At 42.6% G+C, this 24,595-nt stretch overlaps 1 protein-coding gene across 1 annotated transcript in view; it reads left to right on the top strand.

Moving 5' to 3' along the window:
* Positions 1-1,919: 1,919 nt before the first annotated feature.
* LOC138981444 (polypeptide N-acetylgalactosaminyltransferase 5-like) overlaps positions 1,920-24,595 on the top strand; it is a 23,747-nt gene continuing 1,071 nt past the window's right edge. Inside the window, exons 1-10 of the mRNA XM_070354361.1 lie at positions 1,920-2,484; positions 2,809-2,962; positions 6,571-6,743; positions 7,939-8,103; positions 16,413-16,623; positions 17,613-17,730; positions 18,903-19,082; positions 19,793-19,921; positions 21,008-21,100; positions 24,111-24,230. Coding sequence (XP_070210462.1) covers positions 1,920-2,484; positions 2,809-2,962; positions 6,571-6,743; positions 7,939-8,103; positions 16,413-16,623; positions 17,613-17,730; positions 18,903-19,082; positions 19,793-19,921; positions 21,008-21,100; positions 24,111-24,230 — 1,908 coding nt within the window. The remainder of the gene's footprint in view (positions 2,485-2,808; positions 2,963-6,570; positions 6,744-7,938; positions 8,104-16,412; positions 16,624-17,612; positions 17,731-18,902; positions 19,083-19,792; positions 19,922-21,007; positions 21,101-24,110; positions 24,231-24,595) is intronic.

The raw sequence follows: 24,595 nt of genomic DNA, 5'->3' as shown, positions 1-24,595 counted from the left end.
CAACGTTTGACGGAAACGATGGGCAGATTATTTTACCTGGACAGGTAATCGCCATACACCAATATCATCTAGTCACAAGAAAACAACTCGCTCTAACTCACAACACCGAAGGGGAGAAGCTGCATAAAGGATACGTATCAACGACATTTGTTCAATCCAGTGTTACGTTTGAGATCAAACGTTTAATCTCATGCCCAGAGGCCGAAACGATGGGCAACTTCGTTTATCAGGCGAAGACATCGACATGGAAGGATCTGACTACGTGTACGGGAGAGATGTCCGTATACACGTCGGTCATCGGCCTAGGGACCCTTCACGCTTATCCCCAGGGCATTTATCCACACTGCGCGCTATTCTTCGAACAAGACCACCTACAACTGAACGCACAAATGCGCTATTCTTTCAACAAGACTACCTACAGCGGAACGCACAAACAATGGAGAAGGGAATAGCGCAGATGGTCTCGAATCGGTTTTGAGGCTTGGGGGATCACATTTTGCGCTATGTGTCTTCAAGGAGAATAACACACCCTGGTTTGCCAACGTGGACACTTGGAGGGACTCTGGAGACGAGACACAGAGGTGGATCTTTTTGCTTGTGTGGATGTCTCTGGTTGCAGTCGGACTGTCAAGGGTAAGAGTTCTATACTCATTCTATGAAATGTAATTCAGTGTTTTTTGTCTTTCTTTTGAGAAATCAAAATAGATAAATTTAGAAGAAAAGAAGGACAGAAAAAAAGAAAAGTAAAGAAGAAAAAAAAGGAAAAGGGTTTGTATTTCTCGTGGGCTTGTTCATAATGTCTTAAGGTCCTTCTTTTTCAAGTTTTCGATGAGCTTTTTTTTTGCCTAGTCTATAAAATGCTGATTTTAAATAAAAAATAAAATGTTTAGTTCCCATGGTTTCCGTTCAGTAACTTACCCAATTATTGTATTCCGTTATCGTTTCAGATGTGAAATTGATGTGCAAGTCAATGAAGTTCGTGACACAACAGGCAACTACATAGGTAATTTACTTTAAAAAACAAACCCCACATTCAAAAGTGAACAAACACTGTTCAAAAAAGCTGAAACAGACAATGATGCACTCTACGAGATTAATTTCATTATGAATTAGCATTGAACTTACATATGTGTTGTGAAGCACGGGTCACTTTTGACAGATCGCTAATACCAAAATTGAGGATTTAATCTTAAACAAAAACAGCACTGTGCCATAAATCGAGAAAGAAATAGAGAGAGAGAGAGAGAGAGAGAGAGAGAGAGAGAGAGAGAGAGAGAGAGAGACAGACAGACAGACAGACAGACAGGAGAGACTGAGAGAGACTGAGAGAGAGAGAGAAAAAGAGAGAGAGACAGAGACAGAGAGAGAGAAAGAGAGAGAGAGACAGACAGAGAGACAGAGAGAGAGACAGAGACAGACAGAGAGAGAGAGAGAGAGAGAGAGAGAGAGAGAGAGAGAGAGAGAGAGACCCAGACAGAGACCGAGACCGAGACAGAGAGAGAGGAGAAAGGGAGAGAGAGAGAGAGAGAGAGAGAGAGAGAGAGAGAGAGAGAGAGAGAGAGAGAGAGACCCAGACAGAGACCGAGACCGAGACAGAGACAGAGAGAAAGAGAGAGAGAGAGAGAGAGAGAGAGAGAGAGAGAGAGAGAGAGAGAGAGAGACCCAGACAGAGACCGAGACCGAGACAGAGAGAGAGGAGAAAGGGAGAGAGAGAGAGAGAGAGAGAGAGAGAGAGAGAGAGAGAGAGAGAGAGAGAGAGAGACCCAGACAGAGACCGAGACCGAGACAGAGACAGAGAGAAAGAGAGAGACGGAGAGAAAGGGAAAAGACCAAGAGAAAGAAAGACTACCACAATCAGCTACATACCACTCAAAAAGAACAACTCACAGAAACAAGAAAAATCTTCTTTCCAACGAACAATGGCGCCGAGAAGATTTCGCCAGTTGTGCACGCCGCTGTTCTACTTTGTACCCATCATCTGGTTCATGTACATCAGCGTCGAGTTGCTTGCGGAACGCTCCTCCTCCAAGGCAGCCATGGAGATGGCCTACAGGCAGCACCGGGACCTCAACCATCCCGGCGCCGAAGAGAAGGACATCCAACGCTTCCACGCCTTGCCCGCAGACCCCGAAAACGTCAACAGGTTCCAGAACCTCTTCCAGCCTCTGGTGGCCCAGGAAGCCGACATGATGAACCTCGGCCAGGACCCGCAAGCCGCGCCCTTGATGCGGGACATCCTGCAGAAGGTCGCTGCGGACAGAAAGCAGCCCATCGCCCAGATGCCCGACATCAGTTACGAGGACTATCAGAAGCTGCTGGAGCTGCTCAAGAAGAGAGGGAAGATGCCTAACGGCGAGAACCCCGTGGTGGGCATGAACGTTGAGGAGCCTGTGCAAGCCGTAGAGAAGGTTGCGGAGGCGGCAGACCCAGACGAGTCGGTGATCTTCCCTCCTTACGTGGAGGAGTGGGGCCCAGATTTTCCTGGTGAGTCACTTTTTTTCATTCTTCTTTTGTGTATAACACGTCTGAGGACTGTAGCTATTTTCAAATTATCTCCCTCCCTACACCACCTACTCTTTGGTTGTTGCAATAATATTAATATTACCCTCTTAACAGGTATTATTCACGAGAGCGACTTCAGATTTCAGAATGCAAATGTTGACCTTATTATCATTTCACAGTTTTCTTGAAAGAAAGCGGCAGGTTTTTGATATATAACGACCACGTTTTGATCATTGCCATCCGTGTCCTCTAACCCCTGCATCAGTATTCCGTACATGATTCTAAAACAACCAGTCACTTGTGCAGGGGAAGGGGGACAACCTGTGGATATCAACATATCCTTGCTGACATTTGAACAGAAGGCGCGGTTCGATCTGGGCTGGAAACACAACAGCTTCAACCAGTACGCCAGCGATCTCATCAGCGTGCACCGTTCCCTGCCCGACAACAACCCTGAAGAGTGAGTACAACGTATATGGGTCATTCGCGAGAGCTGTCTACCATTTCGGACGGGGATGTAGCTCAGTCGGTAGCGCGCTGGATTTGTATCCAATTGGCCGCTGTCAGCGTGAGTTCGTCCCCACGTTCGGCGAGAGATTTATTTCTCAGAGTCAACTTTGTGTGCAGACTCTCCTCGGTGTCCGAACACCCCCGTGTGTACACGCAAGCACAAGACCAAGTGCGCACGAAAAAGATCCTGTAATCCATGTCAGAGTTCGGTGGGTTATAGAAACACGAAAATACCCAGCATGCTTCCTCCGAAAACGGCGTATGGCTGCCTCAATGGCGGGGTAAAAAAACGGTCATACACGTGAAATTCCACTCGTGCAAAAAACACGAGTGTACGTGGGAGTTTCAGCCCACAAACGCAGAAGAAGAAGAAGAAGAAGTCTACCATTTTAATTTGTGACATGCATTTTCAGTCCTTTATACTCAGTGGAACCCCCCCTCTTAAGATCCTCAAATTTAATACTTCCTCCTTTATAAGACCCTGTTTTCTCAGTGAAGTAAAAAAAAAAAATGTCGGCTTCGTAACATGATTACCACTTGTACAAATGTACGTACAGCACTCCAGAATAACCCATATTTTAAAGGTAAGCCTTACTTTGCTTGTTAACGAGAGCATACACCGCCAGAGAAAATTGTCGGGTGGAGGGGGGGGGGGGGGGGGGGGCGCTTGTTGATGCTTTCGGGCCACTCGAGTTCATTTCGCCACTGACGAACCAAAACCGTACAGCCGTCCTGTTTATTGCGCAGGGTGGAAGTTTTAATTGTATCTATTATTTTTCTTTATATTACCGAATTGATTTTGTAGCTGACACTTGAATCTGCCAAGTTTATTCGTGCACAGACCGCAGCCAGGCTGTTGAATTTTTTTATATGTTCAAGAGGAAGGATGCTCTCATTTCCGTGTGAAAGCTTGAAAAGGTCTGTGATGGTTGACATGATCGTTCACACAGAAGGAATATAAGTAGTATGTAATAAGAATATTAGTGAGGTAGCAGCGATAACACCACCACCCTCATCTCGATTCCTGCATGGTCATTCTGAAAACATTTAGTCAAACCTTGACTTGAATTGATTTGACCTGAAATTTCAAGCTAAAAAGGACGTGATTGACCATGTACACAAGAAACATAACTTGAAGTCACAATGCGTACTAAAATCGGCTACATTCTTGATGACGTGGTTCATTGTATCCAAATGTCATTTTCTTGGTTGTTATGGCCAGTGTAACTGAAAAGTACAGACCCAGTTTACAGATGGAAATAAGTGGATTAATGAAATAACCAATGTAGATTATTACAATTCACCTTCCCGCATACTAGTATGACAAGCAAGAGGAATATTCCCAGACAGCAGTTAGTGTTGTCATGGTGACCGTAAAGTGCCAGTGAACCTTCGCCCGCCCCCTCCCTGCTTTCGCATTTCCGTCGCCGTTCTTGTGTTTGTGAGTGTGTGTGTGTTTGTGTGTGTGTGTGTGTGTGTGTGTGTGTGTGTGTGTGTGTGTGTGTGTGTGTCTGTGTGTCTGTGTGTCTGTGTGTGTCTGTGCGTTCTTGTGTGCGTATGCGTGATAAAAAAACAAACACCAACCTAACCTTATTGGACAGTTGTTTATGAAAATGTGCATGTAAAATCTTCCAGTTGTCACCCCCACCCATTCCATTTTTGTTCATTTATGGATAACAACGTTTTATGACGTCATATCCGACTTTAAAATAAGTGGCAACCGCATTTAAAAAAAAAATCAAATTCATTAACATAATTTGTCAAACTATCTTTAAGTCGGTCCGGACTAACGGATTGCATTGGACGCTTCGAACTGGTAAACTAAATTGGTCATCAAAATTAGGCATAACATTGACATTTGTAAAATCACACACGAAATTAAAAAAATTGCATTTGTTATTTTTTTCCTCCAAAGATATACGGACGGATAAGTTGTGTTTAAATAAAAAAATATATATGCGCAAAAGTAAAGAAAATCTTTTATATGGAAAAGAAGTTCATTGATGGTCCGACACCAAAAGAGATCAGTTCGACGGTTCGATATGCAGGTTTGGGTAAAATATCGAAACTGAACACACCTAATCGGTCAGGTTGCACCGAGACAGAATCGGTGTGTTCAGTTTCGATCGTTGAGGCCGACATTATTATTGACTCTGTTTTGTGCGACTTGTTTTAAAGTACTGGTTTTTAATCACATAATTATTCAGTTAACAGTTTATTTCTTTACGGCAATTGAGTGCACAGTCTTGTAAGCGAGAGTGGAACAGTCTTGCCTTGGGCATGCGTTTAAAATCTGCAACTTTGATCAAGAGTCAAGCGATATCCTACCTTCCATAGCTAGAATAAGTGGTATCATCATCATCAGCTTCGAGCGTTTCATGAACTTGAACAAGCGATAAAGTGACAGTCACTTAGATCATCAGATCATCAGGTTCATTTTCATCTGTGTCTCGATCTGCCACAGGTAGACACTGGTATATGCAGCGTCTTTCAGTGGTGGTATGGGACTATGTCTCTTGATTTTATCTCTCCATTTTGTGTCGTTGGCTTTTGTAGGATTTATTGCCGGAAGGCAGTGGTGTCTTGTATGGGATCGGAAGCGGTGACACGATCTTATCGGTTTGGCATCCGTGTGTGCAGTGTGTGTGTGTGTGCGTGCGTACGTGTGTGTGTGTGTGTGTATGCGTCTATGTTTGTATATATGCGTGAGCGAATATGTATTGGTTCAACGGTCACAATTTTTCCAACATGGTCTAGAGAGTGTAGTATTTGTGAAATGTTGACCCTTCAGTTCAAAAAGTGTTATTCTCTCAAGGAAACCCAAATATGCAGAACCGTTTTCCCCAAAGGCAATCAGTTTTAGGATGTTCTGGTTTACACTGACACTGACCCATTTGACAAAACAGCCCTTTTCTAATGGGAGATGGGGTAACCGAACTATATCCACGCTTTACAGCGTACACAGCATTAACTTTCCTCCCTTTTTAGACGAAAGAAGTAAGAAAATCAGGCCTTAAATAGGAAGGCGTCTTAAAATAATGTAGATTTACATAACAAAAACAATTAAGGTTTATAGGGGGGGTAAGTCATAAATCGGAGGGTCGTTATATGGGGGTTCCACTGTTATTACCCGTTACAAAGCAGTGTTTATCTAACACCTGCCTCATGATTCTATTCAAGTAACTGCAGTTCAATCAGATGTACAATATCTGTTCTTAAAGAAGCTGTATATTTTTGTATTATGGTCTGTGTTTATACCTCTTTTTTCCGAACACCCCCGTGTGCACGCATGCGCACGATAAAGAACCCAAGGTCACAGCGAAAGTCTCAGGGCTGGGCAACAGGAATACACGCATGCAGGAAAAAAAAGAAGAAAAAAAATGGTAGCGCCGTATACTGTATGGCAGCTCGCCTTTCCCAGTCAGAAAGCAGCCCGAATGTCCATGAGGGTTACCTCACAGGACTACATGAAATCTATAATTTCTAATCTTATCTAAAAGAATCGTTCGGTTTCCGTTCTTAAAGTAGCTGTACGTATGATTTCTGTTTGTAACACAGGTGTCGAGAGCAGCGCAAGGAATACCCAGAGAATCTGCCGGATGTGAGTGTGGTCATCATTTTCCACAACGAAGCGTGGTCCGTGCTGCTTCGCTCCGTTCACAGCGTGCTGAGTCGTACGCCCAAACATCTTCTCCGTGAGATCATCCTGGTCGATGATCACTCCACTATGGGTGAGGCTTAATTCTGTATACGTGGTTATGTCACTAGTTAATTTGTCTACTACACGCAGAGTGCAAAAGAAGCTACAAGGCCAGGTTTGTGCTGCCTCTTTTTTTGTGCAAAAATGTTGTCCGTGAGATCGTCTTGGTTGATGATCACGCCACCATGGGTGGGGTGAGGCTTAATTCTGTATCCGGGGTTATGTCATTGTTATTAGTCTACTACATGCATACTGAGAAACAGCAACACGGTCAGGTTTGTGCTGCCTCGTTTGTTTTGCTAAACATGTCTCCGTGAGATCACTCTGGTCGATGATCACTCCACCATGGGTAGGTTGAGGCTTAGTTCTGTAACCATGGTTGTGTTAATATAGTTGTAAGTCTACTACACTGTGAAAGAAGCAACAAATTCAGGGATGTGCTGCCTCGGGTTTTTGCACCTTGTTTTGCCCAGACAAACAAGATTTTCTATGTGCGATCATCCTGGTCTATAATCGCTCAGCCATGGGTAGGTTAATATATAGTTCTGTATACGTGGTTATGTCAATAGTAATAAGTCTATTATTATTATTCTAGTACAGTTTCGAGAAGAGATCATCCTGGTCTAAAATCGCTCAGCCATGGGTAGGTTAAGGCTTAGTTCTATATCCGTGGTTATGTCAATAGTATTCCAGTACAGTTTTGAGATAGACTGTGAAAAAAAGCAACTGTTTTGTGCTGCTTCGTTCTGTAAACAGTGAACACAGTCGTACGTCCAAACATCTTCTGCATGAGATCCTTCTGGTCGATGATCATTCCACGTGCATAGGTTGTGGTTTAGTTTAGCAGTTGTCTATCCTTAACTGAGATGTCCGGTATTTTGCCAGTTTGGGTGTTAAAATACCGGACAAGAAAATGTCGACCGGACAGTCCTACCGGTATTTATTGGATGATACCTTTTGTTTTACCCGTGACTTTTATTATTGGTTTTCTGTCCTTTTTTTGTTGCTTTTGTCTACCTATATATAGCGGGTATGTGTTTCAGTGTTCCAGTTTGTGTTAGTGTTGTGTATGTCGGTCTTTAAATCTCTCTTTCTTTTTGGTGTCCGACCATTCTCACACAGGCTCATTCATTTGTGTATGTATATCTAACGAAACCAACACACACATGCCAATATATTCACTCCTACAACCTTACCCGTTCTCGCCTGCTGTGGTCATCATGCAGAACACCTGAAGCGGCCGCTGGACGTGTACTGGAAGAGAGAGACCAAGGTGACCGTTGTCCACTCCCCTACAAGGGAGGGACTGACCAGGGCACGCTTGCTTGGCTATAAACACTCTACGGCTGACGTGGTCGTTTTTCTGGACTCCCATATTGAGTGCTTCCCCGGTAAGTGTGACTTTGTTTTGGTGTGTGTGTGTGTGTGTGTGTGTGTGTGTGTGTGTGTGTGTGCGTGTGCGTGTGCGTGTGTTTGTGTGTGTGTTTGTGTGTGTGTTTGTGTGTGTGTGTAAGAGGGTGTATGTGTGTGTGTGTTTTAGTGAGAGGGTGTATGTATGCGTGTGTGTGTGTGTGTGTGTGTGTGTGTGTGTGTGAGTATGTGTGTGTGTATATATATATATATATATATATATATATGTGTGTGTGTGTGTGTGTGTGTGTGTATGTGTGTGTGTGTGTGTGTGTGTGTTGTGTTTTACTCAGCAGTCCAGTTTTTTTGTTAATTCTGAAAAGACCATCTGCGGTACATTGCGAGTAAAATAAGCTTCGTTGTCAATCTGCTTGTTAAAATGCTTACGGTCAGGATATACGGCTGTCTACAAAGCATTATTCTGTCGCAGAACCTAGATAGCTTGTCGCATGCGCATATTTTGCCGCTAATGGAATAACGACAGAAAGGAAGTTGTCGCAAAATATGTTGTCGTAGTTTGTCGCAGCTCCCCAAAAGTGCACCAACTGCCCAACGCTGCCAGAACCTTGCAGCGTCGTTTATTTTCAGCCAGTCAGAAAAAATCTCATCTTTACTGATTATTACAGACACGCCTTGAACTGTATACGGCTTCTGATAATTTGTTATGCCGTCCTTTAACATCTCTGCTAATATCAATCTTTCTTTCGCATATCAGTAATGAAATAAGCTACCGGAAACAGGCCACCATTTACCAGAGAGCTGATACATTAATTTACTCGGCTGGAGCGTGATTCCTTCTGTTAATCAAGCAAAAGGTGCGAGCGTATGTAGGTTAATAAATCAATCGACTAGCTGCATGGCTAGCAGGTTCTCCCCCTCCCATTTACTGGTTACAAATACTCGGAAAATGTATGGCAGTCAAAATAACACGATGACCTGTTTTCTGGACAATCACACACAATCTGATTTCTCCTGCAATACCGATTTGTACTAATTATTTACAAAACTCGTGTGGCGTCAGCCTTGAAATCCTTTTTTTCCCCATTCATGTAGAGTTATTATTATCAGATTATTTAAGTTTCTTCCCTCACAAGCTTCACATGTAAACCGGTACTTGCAGTTTCTTGGACCGTCGCGATATAACCTTCGTGGTTGAAAACGACGTTAAACACCAAATAAAGAAAGAAAGTTTCTTGGAACCCATCAAGAAGTGCCATGCCTGCGTTCCCCTCTCAACTATTAGGCACAAAAAAAAAATAGTCTGTTTACGGTATCCCGACCGACGCTATTTTTTTTGCGCGACCCTAGAATTTTTTTTGGCATTTGGGGGAAAAAAAAGTCTTTGTTTTTTGGCAAAATAACTTAAAAATATGGTTTTTTTTTGAATTTGTTAAAAAAAATCCCGACCTACCGACCCTATTTATTTTTGCCTATGTTACCGTAAACAGACTTTTTTGTGTGTGCCTTACACACTTTCCCCCTGCTCCTGTTTAAGTAAGGGTAGTTAGCACCAATGATACGTCGAATCCAAATGAAACCCCCACGCCACCATCTTCCCCACAATTGATACCATCGGCTGTGCCAACTCCAAGATTTACTGCAGAACAAAACACTAATTTGACCAATGTTCTGTGCAATAACTGAGCTGTGATATTAAGATTTGACCGCTCGCCGGCGTAACATATTGGCCCGGTTTCTGTGAAAGCTAAGATAAGATAAGATAAGATAAAAAAAGAAAACTTTAATGTCCATTTTCATTTTACATAAACATGGACATTTGTCTTTTGAAACCCCATCTCATTTTGAATCATTTGAGGATTATTTTGAATAAAAATTAAAAAAAAGGCTTGTTTATGATTTTTGTTCCAAAGAAATACAGGTTTGTAAAAACAACTAGCGCGATCACTGCTATTCATTTCACACGTACGTGCCATATCTTTGCACCGTTCCTGTTTTAAGGGTGGTTGGTGCCAATGGTCCGTCGTATTCAAGAGAACCCTTACGCCACCGTGTTCCCTACAATTGATACCATCTCCTTTGCCAACCTCAGAGCATTCTACAGAAAAACTACACAGACACACGGGGTGTTCCGATGGAAAGATCTCACTTTTCAGTGGGGCTTTCTCAGCATATGGGATGTGAAAAAAAAGAAGGCGATACATGAGCCTCGCAGGTTAGTCCTGAGATTCATGTATTGAGAAAGAATACGAGGCGTGTGAGCTTAGTTTTGTGCACTCGAATGATTCGGTTCTGAACAAATTTCTCCGGGCAACGTACGTGTGGTTTGCATTCTTCCTAGAAATATTCTTAATGGTTGTAAGTACGTTTTGCACACAAAAACACACACATGATTGTACTTGTAGTCCGCAAAACTGGAATATGTTGACACTGAAGACCGGCACGGTTGGCCTAGTGGTAAGGCGTCCGCCCCGTGATCGGGAGGTCGTGGGTTCGAACCCCGGCCGGGTCATACCTAAGACTTTCCGTTGTCGTCTGTCATATGAGCGTTGATGCGTTGAGCTGTCGTTATGCGCCATACATGGCCCAGCTCATCCGGCTTCAGCGTGTTTTTATATCGGAGTGGTCCTCCTAGACTGGTGGCTTTACAGGGCTGTCGAGTCCAGTCTACCCGGCTATTTGGCCATAGCTGGCTGGTTTGTTTATCTGAGGTGACCTTCCCCAGGGCTAGAACTTAAGATGCGGCTCTTGGTCGCATGATGCTCCCGTCATTGGAGACCTGGGGTATTTCTTGAGTGTAACAGTGCCACCTGTTACCCCGCCCCATCCTGTTGGAAGCATCGCCAGTTGGTCCGCGACTGCTTATTCGTCCTGGCAAGCCTGGCTTATTTCGCAGCTAACCTCCATATCTGAAGGCCATCTCACTATCCGCCACCTGTGAACGCGCCTGGTTGGGGGTGGTCGCCCCTACTGTCCCAGGCCTAAGACTTTAAAATTGGCAATCTAGTGGCGTCTGGCATTATGGGGTTAGTGCTAGGACTGGTTGGTCCGGTGTCAGAATAATGTGACTGGGTGAGACATGACGCCTGTGCTGCGACTTCTGTCTTGTGTGTGGCGCACGTTATATGTCAAAGCAGCACCGCCCTGATATGGCCCTTCGTGGTCGGCTGGGCGTTAAGCAAACAAACAAACAAAATAGACACTGAAGGAAAAAGAATGTGCAACACACCAAGTCCAAGCCGGTATAAAATGCCAAGAAGCGATATTTTCATGCAGTTTTTGCGTTGACCACAGAACTCAACACGTTTTTTTGTGTGTGAAGACAGCGAAGGTGTAAGGGTCTTTCTTTACAGGGACTTTAAACTTACGAGGTAGTATTCGGAAAAAAAAAGATATTTGTTTCTTCTGCTGCATTTCATGGGCTTCAACTCCACGTGCACTGAGGGGGAGGGGGGGGGGGGGGGGGGGTAAACAACGATTTTACTAGGTGTCCATCATCTAGACTTGTTTTCAACCTTGCTGTCTAAAAGATCATCCCTAATTACATGTTCTTGATGTTAATCTGTCAGATGTCATAGCTTTTATGTTTTCATGCCTCAGTCAAAGAAGGCTGCAACTCATCCATCGTATTCAAGACCATATTTTGCGATGGCGTCTTATGACACACGATTGTGTATGGTTTAAACGTTCTTTGTCAACGCATGTTACGTCCCGCATACTCAGTGCTTATGCACCGCTTTTTCTTTGTTCTCATCACTTACTCGAAAACTGCCTGAAGAATGTTGTCGTATCGGCGATATTGAGAACCTCACGCTACAGTATATATATCTTTCGGCCATTCTTGTAAAGGTGCAGTCCTTATCGAATAAGCGAACCGAACATGTTGACCACCGCAGTTCTGCACAGGCTCTTACACAGGATAAGAGCAGCCTTCCGCACATGCCAAGCTGCTTTCAGTTCTGCACAGGCTCTTACACAGGATAAGAGCAGCCTTCCGCACATGTGTAAGAGCCTGTGCAGAACAGAATGCAGCCGAGCTAATGTTATGTTATATGTTATATGTTATATGTTATATGTTATATGTTATATGTTATATGTGTTATATGTTATATGTCCAAGTGAAAAGATACTCTAGCTATTTCCATGTGAAAATGTGGACCCATCTGGGGCGGGGAACATGATCATACAGTGTATGCGAGAAGGACGGCATCTTGAATTGTTTCCCTTCCTTTTTTTGGACAATGATTCCAAACACAAGTCTTTGTTCTCCTTCTCATGTTTGTCTTGACGTTGCTTTCCAATAGGCTGGCTGTAACCCTTAGTCCATCGTATCGGTGATAACCTCAATGCCGTCGTGTTTCCAAAACAAATAGAAAACTTAAGCCTTCCGACCTTAAGAACCTCATACACAAAACCGGGAAGCCCCCCCCCCCCCCTCCACACACACACTTACCCGGGAAATGTATTATTCTCGAGGAGATTCCCAAAATACCATTTTCAAATGCTACATTTCAACAGCCCCCCCCCCCTCTCCCCTGCCTGGCCAGTCCCCGTACCTCTACCACATTTTGGAAGTCTTTCCCGCTCATACACTAGGTTCAACCCTGTGCCGCTCATTTTCGTTCTCATTATATTTCTAATTTCACAGAACCTATCAGATTCTGACCACGGTCTAGTGTTCGCTTTAAATTTTCATTGTCATCACGCTTTTGCCCACATGCTATAAAGGTTCCAACCCACGATCAAGAGGGTCGCCCGGAATCCCTTCACCACAGAGAAATTGTTACAATTTGATCACATCCTAGTGTTACCATTTATTTTCATTCTCGTCATTTTTTATTTAAAAAAAATGTGTGCCTGGAACCTATAATCCAGAGGTTGGCGCGGAATCCTTTAACCACACATTACCTGTTACCACTTATTTTCACTCTAATAATTTTTGTGTGTCTACACGCCGAAAAAGGCTGGTTGAAACCTATCATCCTGAGTGTGGCACGGGAAGCCTTTCACAACAGAGAACCTGTTACATTTTTAGCACATCCTAGTGTTACCATTTGTGACCCTCCACCACGGAATGAGTCGCATGTCACCTTTGCATGATTTTCATATTTTTACATTTTTCTAAAGAGTTTGTTATGCTCTATCCAGTGGTGAAAACCGTTTGAGAAAAGAGCGAAAACTGTTTGAGTTATAAGCCTGTGACTAAGGTGACCCTCAGACTGTTGTTACCAGACACTCCCCGGACTTTTATTAAGCATAGCGCAGAACCGCGCGAGGTGACATGCGACTCATTTCGTGGTGGAGGGTCACATTATGTTCATTCTCATCTTTTTCTTTTTGAAGTCTGGCTGGAATCTATCATCCAGAGGGTCGCCCGTAATCCCTTCAACAACAGTGAACCTGTTGAATGTTGACCATATCCTAGTGTTCCCATTCATTTTCAACCTTTGGTCCAGAGGGTCACCCGGAATCCTTTCACTGCACAGTGAACCCGTTAAGTTTTGACTACGTCCTAGTGTTATCATTTGTTCCCCTTATGTTCTAAAAGGCTGGCTGGAACCTATGATCCAGAGGGTGGCCCGGAATCCCTTCACCACAGTCTTTCCCGTGGTAGACATAATTGACGATAACAATTACGCCTCGCACTCTACTCGCAACGTCAACGACAGGGGAATCTTTAAGCTGAAGAACCTCAACTTTGGCTGGGAAAAACTACCCAACTACGTAAAGCAAGAACGAAAAAACCTAGCTGATCCGATAAGGTTTGTATTGAAGTCGGCAGGCACAGCAGAACTGAACAGACTTCAACGGGTATAATATTTGTTGTAGGAATGTTGCCAAGTTTTAGTTACTGAGGCAAATTTGCGGAGATGGTCACAACAGTTTTCGATTTTTAAAAAAAAGCAAATTTAAGGAAGTCCTTGGTGTCAAATTTCGCACACTTCGAAAATAGTTCAGCAATTTTGCTAAAAATGACGGCAAAGTTTTCGGCGGTTGGAAAGAAGTTGAGGCGTGTTACCGACTGCCGACGTCAGATCGACACCGTCCCAGGACCGCTGTCGTTTTGCATTGTTTAGTGCACTATACATTCGTTACGCAATAGTTCGCACGTTCAATTACCCCCATCCCCCAACTGTAAACTATGAAAACACAAAGGTAATTACTAATAAATTACTGATATCCGCTGAGATGGAGGGGGGGGGGGGGGGGAAGAGCAGTGCTGTGTCGAGGCTGAAGGCCGTTTAGATTCCGGAGACCGTAGAAAAGAACACCCTTCCGCTAGAATCACTCACCGAACTGGTCAACATCAGCAGACTGTCTGCTTCCTGAACTGAGCTGTGATTTTGTTGTTGAATCAATTTCGCAAATTGACATATAAGGCATCACTACACTTAGACAAACAACAACAACAAGAAGCAACAAGCAACAACAACAACAGTGTGTGCCTAGATACCCACCCTATTTTTCTTTTGCCATATTACCAAGTACGTTTTGTAATGTTTTGTCTTAAGATGAACAGCCTTTCAAGCAATCAAAACTAAAATTCCACATGTGTGCCTCGCAGGATGGGCAGAGCCCATGTTGTATCGAATCCACCGGGATCCTTACGTGACGATTTATCCCAGCATTGCGTCCCTCGACTACACAACTTTTGTTTGTTTGTTTATTTGTTGCTTAACGTCCAGCCGACTACGCAGAGCCATATCAGGACGAGGAAGGGGGGGATGAAGGGGGCCACTTGTCAAGCGATTCCTGTTTACAAATGCACTAACCCATTACTTGTGTCCCAGCAGGCTTTAGTAAAACTAAATTAATACCTACTGGAAGATTACCAGTTTCCAGTATGTTAAAATAGGCTTAACCTATCTACTGCTGGACTTACATCAGAACACTAACAGATTAAACTATACATGAATCGCGAGACAAGCGGCAAGAGAAGAGATTTTTGGAAAAAATACAGGTGAATGAGCAAGAAGGCAGAAAAAAGAAAAGAATTCATGAAGAAAAAGAGAGCATGACAGGAAAGAGGAACCAAAAATCTACCTAACAGCAAACTAGAAAGCTCCTGCGGTTCCAAAAACAGGAGGGGCCTTTAATTTCATAACCGCAGTGCCCCACTGCGGGACTACACAACTTTGGCCGGAAAGGAAAACACGAATATTGATAGCATATGGACCTCACTTTCCAATGGGAGGGGATTCCGAACTTTGCGGCGAGGAAAAACCGGGCAACTCCAATAAGGTTGGACAAAAACATTTTTTTCAAGAAAATCTAGACTTGTACTGAGTGTAAGCCGACTAAATCGTTTTGTTGAGGACAACATGAAAATGGACGAAAGTAGGTATCAGAAATAAGTAGATTAACAAAAGCTACAAACACGAAAAACTTGAACAGTAGTGGCTTGAACACTTCCGGCGGGCAAGTGCACACTTAATTTCAGTATCGCCTTATTTGAAAAGATATACTGAGCGTCAACAACAACAACCATTTGCACGTATATTGTTTTGCAAAATTTATACATTGAAAAATCAAATTCCATTTAAATAGGAGTGCTCATACAAGGCTTTCCAGTATAAAGCAACGTTCACTTTAGCCATGTGTTTATTGTCCTCTTCCCAGAAATAATTCATTTTTTGTAAAACAGTTGTCAGCTTTTATCAAAGAAGATCTCGCCTACTTCAAATAAGGAGTGTCTGTGTAGGTCTGGATGATGATTGATAACCAGGGTTAACAGACGAAGTGATGTGTATGTTATACAGAGAGGAATGATTCCCGGGAACTGGAAACAGGCTTAATAGGGAATGTAGACTAGCGATGCCATTCCCCGTTATCCAACCCGCTGTTTGAACAACTTCTGCACGAAATACCTCCAAAGTGTCTTGCGTACCTTTAAGCAAGTTAAACTATTGCCTGGGGCCCGCATGGAAACCGCTCGTAGTATCACCCAGGCAGCCTCATACTGTTGTAGGTTTTTCTCCCACTTTATTCACAACTCTTTTCCCGCCGATTTTATTTTCTAGTAACGTGTGTGATGGCCGATACCGACTCACATGGACTTCAGTCGTACTTTCTGCTGACGTTTGCCTTTCCATTCGTTTACCGGCAATCTTTTTTCTTCAAAAATACTTGTATTAACCTTAAAGCTGCATAGAACTTTCTGTCTTTCGATTCGACTAAGAGACCCTCCCCCACTCCCCTTCAAAGACTCCACAGTGGAAGAGCCTTGACGCTTTAAAACTTGAAAAGATCAAGAGAAAACAGAAAATAAAACCCCACTTTTACCAGCTTTTACCAACCAGTCTAACATGAAGATTTGTGTGTGTCCTCATAGGTTGGCTCGAGCCGCTTCTGGACCGGATAGTGAAGAACCCTACAGCAATGCCCTATCCCAACCACGAGGTCATTTACGAAGAAAACTTCCGTGTCTTCATCACAGATCCTGGCGCAAGGCCCATTTTTAGGTGGAAAGATCTCAACTTTAACTGGGAGTTTCTGCCAGAGTATGAGAAAAAGCGCAGGAAAAACCATGCCGATATCATCAGGTCAGTCACAGAGAAACACTTCCATAATTCAATATGCATCTGTCTTAGTTTCGCACTCCCAAACAGGTATAAGCTTGCTTTCACTTTCAGAAACAAGCAATTTTTCTTTTAGTGTTACTAGATGAGGAACGAAAAGAAGTGTGGCCGTCACCAACTCCCTTGCAGACCAAACTATACGGCAGTCGACAGGAGTTGGAGAAAACGACAACATTTATCACCAGTGCTGGACTGATTGTGTAACCTCTGCGAACGCCAAGAAGAAGAAGCTTTTAGTGTGTGTGTGTGTGTGTGTTTGGATTTCAACGTGCGCCTCACGGTCACCGATATTTCTGAGTGAAATTTGCAACGATTTCTGACAATCGGTGTCAAACTAGTTGCCGATTGAGCTTGCGGACTTCTTTAACGAGAACAAATTAATTATGACTTATAAATACACAATCATCCAAGATTTTCAAAAATCTTTCACAGAAAGTGAGAATCATATTCCTATAAGTCTAATGACTATAAAATTGCAAAACCTGTTATTTTGAGGTAATTCGAAAAATTGTGCCCGCTTGAAGTTTGTTCAGAACTGTGCAATCGTGTCATTTTGATTTAATTTAGATTAAGTTTATATATTCAAATTTTATTCAGACGTTTAAGTAATTTCATTTTTGACTTCGCATAGAAACTCAGTACGGATTTCATTAGCTGTATATTATTTAGCAAGACATTTCTCTCCTTCCTGCATATGTATTTGATTACATTTGATATGTAAAGGCGAGGACGAAATGACTATTTTAAAGTTTACTTGCTAATCCTAAACATATATTTTTTCTCCTCGTATTCCTTTTTTTAATTCTTTTTTCTTTAATCTTTTACGTTTCTACGTTTTAAATTCGTCAAAAAAGGCATTCAGATTCTCTATATGAATGAATTGATAACAATACAATGAAATAAATAAATGCATAAGAGGACTTGTCCTTGAAGTCTAGTGTACATTGTTTCAGGTCTCCAACAATGCCCGGTGGTCTGTTCGCCATCAGTCGCCAATTCTTTGACAGGATCGGAACATACGATCCCGGTCTGGACTACTGGGGCGGCGAGAACATCGAGTTGTCTTTCAAGGTTGGTCATGGGATCAACACTGTCGATGTCGACTCATTTCCCTTTTCCCCAAGGTCGGCATAGAAGTTTATCTTACATATTTCAAGAGCCCGTCCCAAAATCGTGTGTAGCTCCGGTACCCCCCCCCCCCCCCCCCCCCAAAGCTTTACATTTTGGCTTCTAATAGAGTACAGAACTTTGTAGTATTCATGTCAATTTTTAATGTACATAAACATAGCCATATGTATAAAATAGACATAGACATGGACATAGAAAAAGACATGGACATAGAAATGGACATAGTCACAGATATAGACATAAACATAATACAGGCATGGACATAGACATGGGCAAAGACAGAGACAACTTTGTTATATCACAGGATGATTAAAATTTTCATGACTTGACTTGATCTCCGACTGAAAGAAATGATAGACATTTCAACGATGATTACATTTTAATGTCCACACAAACGGGAGTTTACTGCATTTGCGACAGCGGATGTTTCTGTTGCAATGTACTTCAAATGAATGCACGGTTTTGGGACCAAAGCCAAGTAAGCATGACCGCTATTTCACCGACATTTGACCAAGCAGAGGGATAGTCTTATCCCATGTTAAAGCCTGGCCAGATCTGAAACAGTAAAGCGTACTGTTTTCACGGGAAGAAGTGTGCCTTTAAGTTATCGAGTTATGGTGGGAAAAGGTGGCCGAGTGGTAAAGTGCACTTGCCTCGGAAGCGAGAGGTTGCGAGTTCGACCCTGGGTCGGGGCGTAAGCAATTTTCTTCCCCCTTTCCTAGCCCAGGTGGTGGGTTCAAGTGCTAGTCTTTCGGATGAGACGAAAAACCGAGGTCCCTTCGTGTACACTACATTGGGGTGTGCACGTTAATGATCCCACGATTGACAAAAGGGTCTTTCCTGGCAAAAATGTATAGGCATAGATAAAAAAAAAATGTCCACCAAATACCCGTGTGACTTGGAATAATAGGCCGTGAAAAGTAAATATTCGCCGTAATGGCTTGAGATTTACTGGCCGATGTGAATGCGTGATATATTGTGTAAAAAAAAATTCCATGTCACACGGCAGAAATAAATATGTAAAGCGCTTAGAGAACGTCAAGCGCTATATAAATCTCCCATATAAATAGATAAATAAATAAATAAATAAATGGTCACGCTTGAACCCTTTGCAGGCCTGGATGTGCAATGGGTCGGTTGAGCTGATTCCCTGCTCGCACGTGGGCCACATCTTCAGGAAGTCCAACCCCATCAAGTGGACGGGGGACATCGGCAACAAGAACTCAGTGCGCGTGGCCGAAGTCTGGATGGATGACTACAAGAACTACTACTACGAGAGAGTCAACTACAACATGGTCAGGCTCCGCTACTGATGTGATTTATGTGAATGGGGTCGTGGTGGTAACGGTTTTGATGGTGGTGGTGGTGTTAACAGTTGTTGTTGTTGTTGTTGTTGTGATGGGGATGGTGGTGTAAATGGTGCTTACTTGTGTGGTAGTGTTATCTTTCTCCCTTGGGCGATGATGGTAATGCTGTTGAGAGAGAGAGAGAGAGAGAGAGAGAGAGAGAGAGAGAGAGAGAGAGAGAGAGAGAGAGAGAGAGAGAGCGCATGTTTGTATTAGACGCATAGACACACAATTATATAATTAAAAAATTAAAAATTAGAGAGAGAGAGAGAGAGAGAGAGAGAGAGAGAGAGAGAGAGAGAGAGAGAGCGCATGTTTGTATTATAATTATATATATGTGTGTGTAGAACGGATGTGTGTGTGTGTGCGTGTGTGTGTGTGTGTGTGTGTGTGCGTGTGTGTGTGTGTGTGTGTGTGTGTGCGTGTGTGCGTCCGTTCGTGCACGAGTGCGTGCGTGAGAGTGTATTTGTGTCATCGCGTTCGTGCGTGCGTGTGTCTGTTCGTTTAGCTATGCTATACTTTCTTATATTGCACCTTGACGGTATGGATATTAAACTCCACTTAACGTAGGCACCGCGCATTGATTAGTCTTGTGGTATTTCAGCTCAATTTGAAAATGGAATAATAAATATTATGTTCTGTCTCTTTCTTGTGACCAGGGTACCTATGGCGATGTGTCAGAGAGAAAAAAACTGCGTGAAAGACTCGGATGCCACAGCTTCGACTGGTACATGAAGAATGTTTACCCCAACATGATCGTTCCGAGGAACATGAAGTATACAGGAGAGGTATGTGGAGACAGAAAGATGCATTGGGGGTGGGGGAAGGGGAAGGGAGGAGGGAGGTAGAGTTGTGTGAGGAGAGAGAGAGAGAGAGAGAGAGAGAGAGAGAGAGAGAGAGAAAGAGAGCTAAAGAGAGAGAGAGAGAGAGATATTGTTTGGTTGAAAATTGTTTTTTAACGGTCGTTCAACCCAGGGGCGGATTCAGGGGGGGTTTTCCGGGGTTTCCCCTAGCCTAAACTGTTTTGTTGTTGTTGTTTGATATAGAAAGACAAAAAATTGACAATAAAGAAAAACTGATGCTCAGATTGCACCAGATTGCTCCATTTTCATTGATTTTTATCAATGTTTTCCCCGGGGGAGCATGCCCCCGCCCTCCCCCCCCCTAGGAGCCGGCCTTTGTCAACTAAGTGACGGTTATTGAAAAGTAGTTGGGTAAATTGTTGGCTCAAGTTGCACCAGATCGGTCAATTGTTGTTTTGATCCAAATTTGTCTTCTTAAAATTACTTTTTACAAGGTGTGTTAGGGGAAGTTTCTTGGCTCAGATTGCACCTAATTGCTCCATTTTCCTTGGGGTTTTTTCAAAATGTTCCGGGGGGACATGCCCCCGTACCCCCCTAGGAGGTTTCGAACACTTCGCGCCCTCAACTAAACGCTTCGCGTCGTCGATGTATCACTGAAAGATATTTGGACCCCCCTTCCCCCCCCCCCCCTTAAAAATGATGTGATCCGCCCCTGTCAAGCGATAAGAGAGAGAGAGAGAGAGAGAGAGAGAGAGAGAGAGAGAGAGAGAGAGAGAGAGAGAGAGAGAGAGAGAGGGAGAGAGAGAGAGAGGGAGGGAGAGGGAGAGGGAGAGGGAGAGAGAGAGAGAGAGAGAGAGAGAGAGAGAGAGAGAGAGAGGGGGGGGGGGAAGAAAAGAAACATTACAGGAGAACATTAGTAAGAAGTGCGAAAGTGAGCGCGTTTGCATGTGTGGGCAATTATGCATGATCATGCACAATGCATCTGCATGTTGTGGAAATGCATGGAAGTAAACGTAAACGCAGCCCAAATCAAAAACCTTCTGTGCCTCTTCGCTCATTCTCAATTTTCAGATCCGAAACGTGGCATCTTCTCAGTGTCTGGACAGCATGGGGGGGAATGGAAACCCAACGGTGTATGGCTGTCACAGTATGGGGGGTAATCAGGTATGAACTATAATCTCTGTTTGATTATATAACAATGTCAAAGTGAGTCTTATGAAGTACACTGCCCGACAAAAAGCGAGTTCCCGTCTGCCAACATTCACTAAACAGGGATACACACAGGAAAGGTTTATTTAATGGAATTTTTAAAGTAGACAAAACAAACATTAACGAGTATAATAACATGATGACCCAGTGGTTTTTGTAGTGGACAGACATACAAACACATGAGAAAAAACACGTAGCTGAGTATGCGTTGAATTTGACCTCAAGAGATCAAGATTTCTTCCTTTTTTCCCACTGATCAGGCGTAATTAATAATGATTGTCATGTAAGAAAAAGTTACAATTTGGTTATGTGTTTGAATTTCTCGCCTTCTTCGTTAGTTCTTCAAAGAAGATGATGAGCGGTTAGGGAATACTGTCTCGGAAGAACGCCTACCTTGAACCGCCACGTCTTCCGATTTTAAAACTAGTCCGAAATATAATAATGCTGTATCAGTTTAACACTGAATCGTTGCAACTTCTTCTTCTTCTTCTTCTTCTTCTTCTTCTTCGTACGACGGTTGTGTCAGGCTCGGAATCCGGAGGACTGATGCCACGAACATGGACGTTCTTTCCAGGTCCTCCAGTGTTTCAATTACAAAGTCAGATAATATGTTTCAGATCGCTGTTGATCCGCCGTAGACAATATCCTTTTCAGAGAAGAAAGGCATTTCGTAACTTTCTGGGCTACAATTAGAGCATGAAATGACACCACAGGAGTCCAGATAAATATTATTCGGTGTTCCCACTCACCATATACGGGTGATAACATATCTGTATGTTGTTAAAGAATGGTAGGCTGCCGTCTTCGCTGCAAACTGAAAGCGAAATAACCTCGGGCCGGCTGCACATGTCGATGGTACAGTGATAATGATCGACTGACATACGCTTTTGCTGTTGGCTTTGAGGATGATCGTCGGGTCTGGCCTTGTATTTTGTCTTTGTATTTTTCAGTCAGATGCGCTCGTGAGTCATTTGTGTTGGGATTTTTTTCTCTGTTGGCTTTGCTTGGTTTACTCGTCACGGGTCGTCGTTCTTTTGTTCCTTTATTTGCTTTTGTTGTTTGGTTTATTTGCTTTTTTTGTTCGTTTATTGATCGTTTATTACATTTAGTAAAATTTTGACTAAATGTTTTAACGTAGAGGGGGGAATCGAGACGAGGGTCGTGGTGTATGTGTGTGTGTGTGTGTGTGTGTGTGTGTGTGTGTGTGTGTGTGTGTGTGTGTGTGTGTGTGTGTAGAGCGATTCAGACTAAACTACTGGGCCGATCTTTATGAAATTTGACATGAGAGTTCCTGGGTATAATATCCCCGGACGTTTTTTTCATTTTTTCGATAAATACCTTTGATGACGTCATATCCGGCTTTTTGTAAAAGTTGAGGCGGCACTGTCACACCCTCATTTTCCATTAAATTGATTGAAATTTTGGCAAAGCAATCTTCGACGAAGGCCGGGGTTTGGTATTGCATTTCAGCTTGGTGGCTTAAAAACTAATGAGTGAGTTTGGTCATTAAAAATCGGAAACTTGTAATTAAAATTATTTTTTTATTAAACGATCCAAAAACAATTTCATCTTATTTTTCGTCATTTTCTGATTCCAAAAACATATACATATGTTATATTTGGATTAAAAACAAGCTCTGAAAATTAAAAATATAAAAATTATGATCAAAATTAAATTTCAGAAATCGTTTTTAGAACTATTTCATCTTATTTCTTGTCGGTTCCTGATTCCAAAAACATATAGATATGATATGTTTGGATTAAAAACACGCTCAGAAAGTTAAAACGAAGAGAGGTACAGTAAAGCGTGCTATGAAGCACAGCGCAATCGCTACCGCGCCAAACAGGCTCGTCACTTTCACTGCCTTTTGCACTAGCGGCGGACTACGTTCAGTTTCATTCTGTGAGTTCCACAGCTTGACTAAATGTAGTAATTTCGCCTTACGCGACTTGTTTACATTTAGTCAAGTTTTGACTAAATGTTTTAACATAGAGGGGGAATCGAGACGAGGGTCGTGGTGTATGTGTGTGTGTCTGTCTGTCTGTCTGTCTGTCTGTGCGTGTGTGTGTGTAGAGCGATTCAGAGTGAACTACTGGACTGATCTTTATGAAATTTTACATGAAAGTTCCTGGGTATGATATCCTCGGACGTTTTTTTCTTTTGTTCGATGAATATCTTTTATGACGACATATCCGGCTTTTTGTAAAAGTTGAGGCGGCACTGTCACACCTTCATTTTTCAATCAAATTGATTGAAATTTTGGCCATGCAATCTTCGACGAAGGCCGGACTTGGGTATTACATTTCAGCATGAAGGCTTAAAAATGAATTATGACTTTGGTCATTAAAAATCTGAAAATTGTAATTAAAATTATTTTTTTTTATAAAACGATCCAAAATTACTTTTATTTTATTCTTTATCATGTTCTGATTCCAAAAACATATAGATATGTTATATTCGGATTAAAAACAAGCTCTGAAAATTAAAAATATAAAAATTATGATTAAAATTAAATTTCCGAAATCGATTTAAAAACAATTTCATCTTATTCCTTGTCGGTTCCTGATTCCAAAAACATATAGATTGATATGTTTGGATTAAAAACACGCTCAGAAAGTTTAAACGAAGATAGGTACAGTAAAGTGTGCTATGCAGCGCAGCGCAACTGCTACAGCGCTGAACAGACTCGTCACTTTCACTGCCTTTTGCACTAGCGGCGGACTACGGTCATTGTGAAAAAATGCAGTGCGTTCTGCGAGTTCCACAGCTTGACTAAATGTAGTAATTTCGCCTTACGCGACTTGTTACTTAATGTGTTCGTCTGTTCATTCGTTCACTTGTACATGAATCATATCGCCTTTCGTCTTCTTTGTTGGTACACATCTTTTCGACTAGAATAGCCACCATCATGTCAGATCCCATTCATAGTGAACGTAGGACATGACATCGTGATTTTCTGTTTCAGTTTTGGTATTTTTCAAATGACGGTAACATCTACCAAGACAGCAATCACATATGTGAGCAAAATGGCGGCGTCATTCAGTCACAGGGGATGTGTAACTCCGGCAGGTGGAGCTATCAGGACGTACGTGCATATAGTTATATGTATAAACATACTGTATTTTTTTTAATATACCTTGCGTTGTGTTTATGGTTAAGTTCGTGTTGATTTTTTTGGACATTGGCAGACACATCAATAGCTTATCTTATTTGACGTATATTTATGCGATTTATATAGGCCTACGTATTAGGTATATATATTCAGCGTTGCAGAATTACTGCATTTCTTGCTTCAATTCTTCCTTGTGTAACCAAAACACCCAACGATTAATCGTTGAATTCAATATGTTTTGTCTTTGAAAGCCCATTTATAAGTTTCGCTTTTTATGCTACTTGATTGCACAATTTATAGGACACTGCCGAAGTCATTTAAAACAGTGCCGTTTGTCA

The sequence above is a fragment of the Littorina saxatilis genome, linkage group LG12 (genome assembly GCF_037325665.1).
Source record: "Littorina saxatilis isolate snail1 linkage group LG12, US_GU_Lsax_2.0, whole genome shotgun sequence".
Classification (NCBI taxonomy): domain Eukaryota; kingdom Metazoa; phylum Mollusca; class Gastropoda; order Littorinimorpha; family Littorinidae; genus Littorina; species Littorina saxatilis.
Note: the sequence above shows the minus strand (reverse complement) of the source record. Positions and strands in the feature narration are given on the sequence as shown.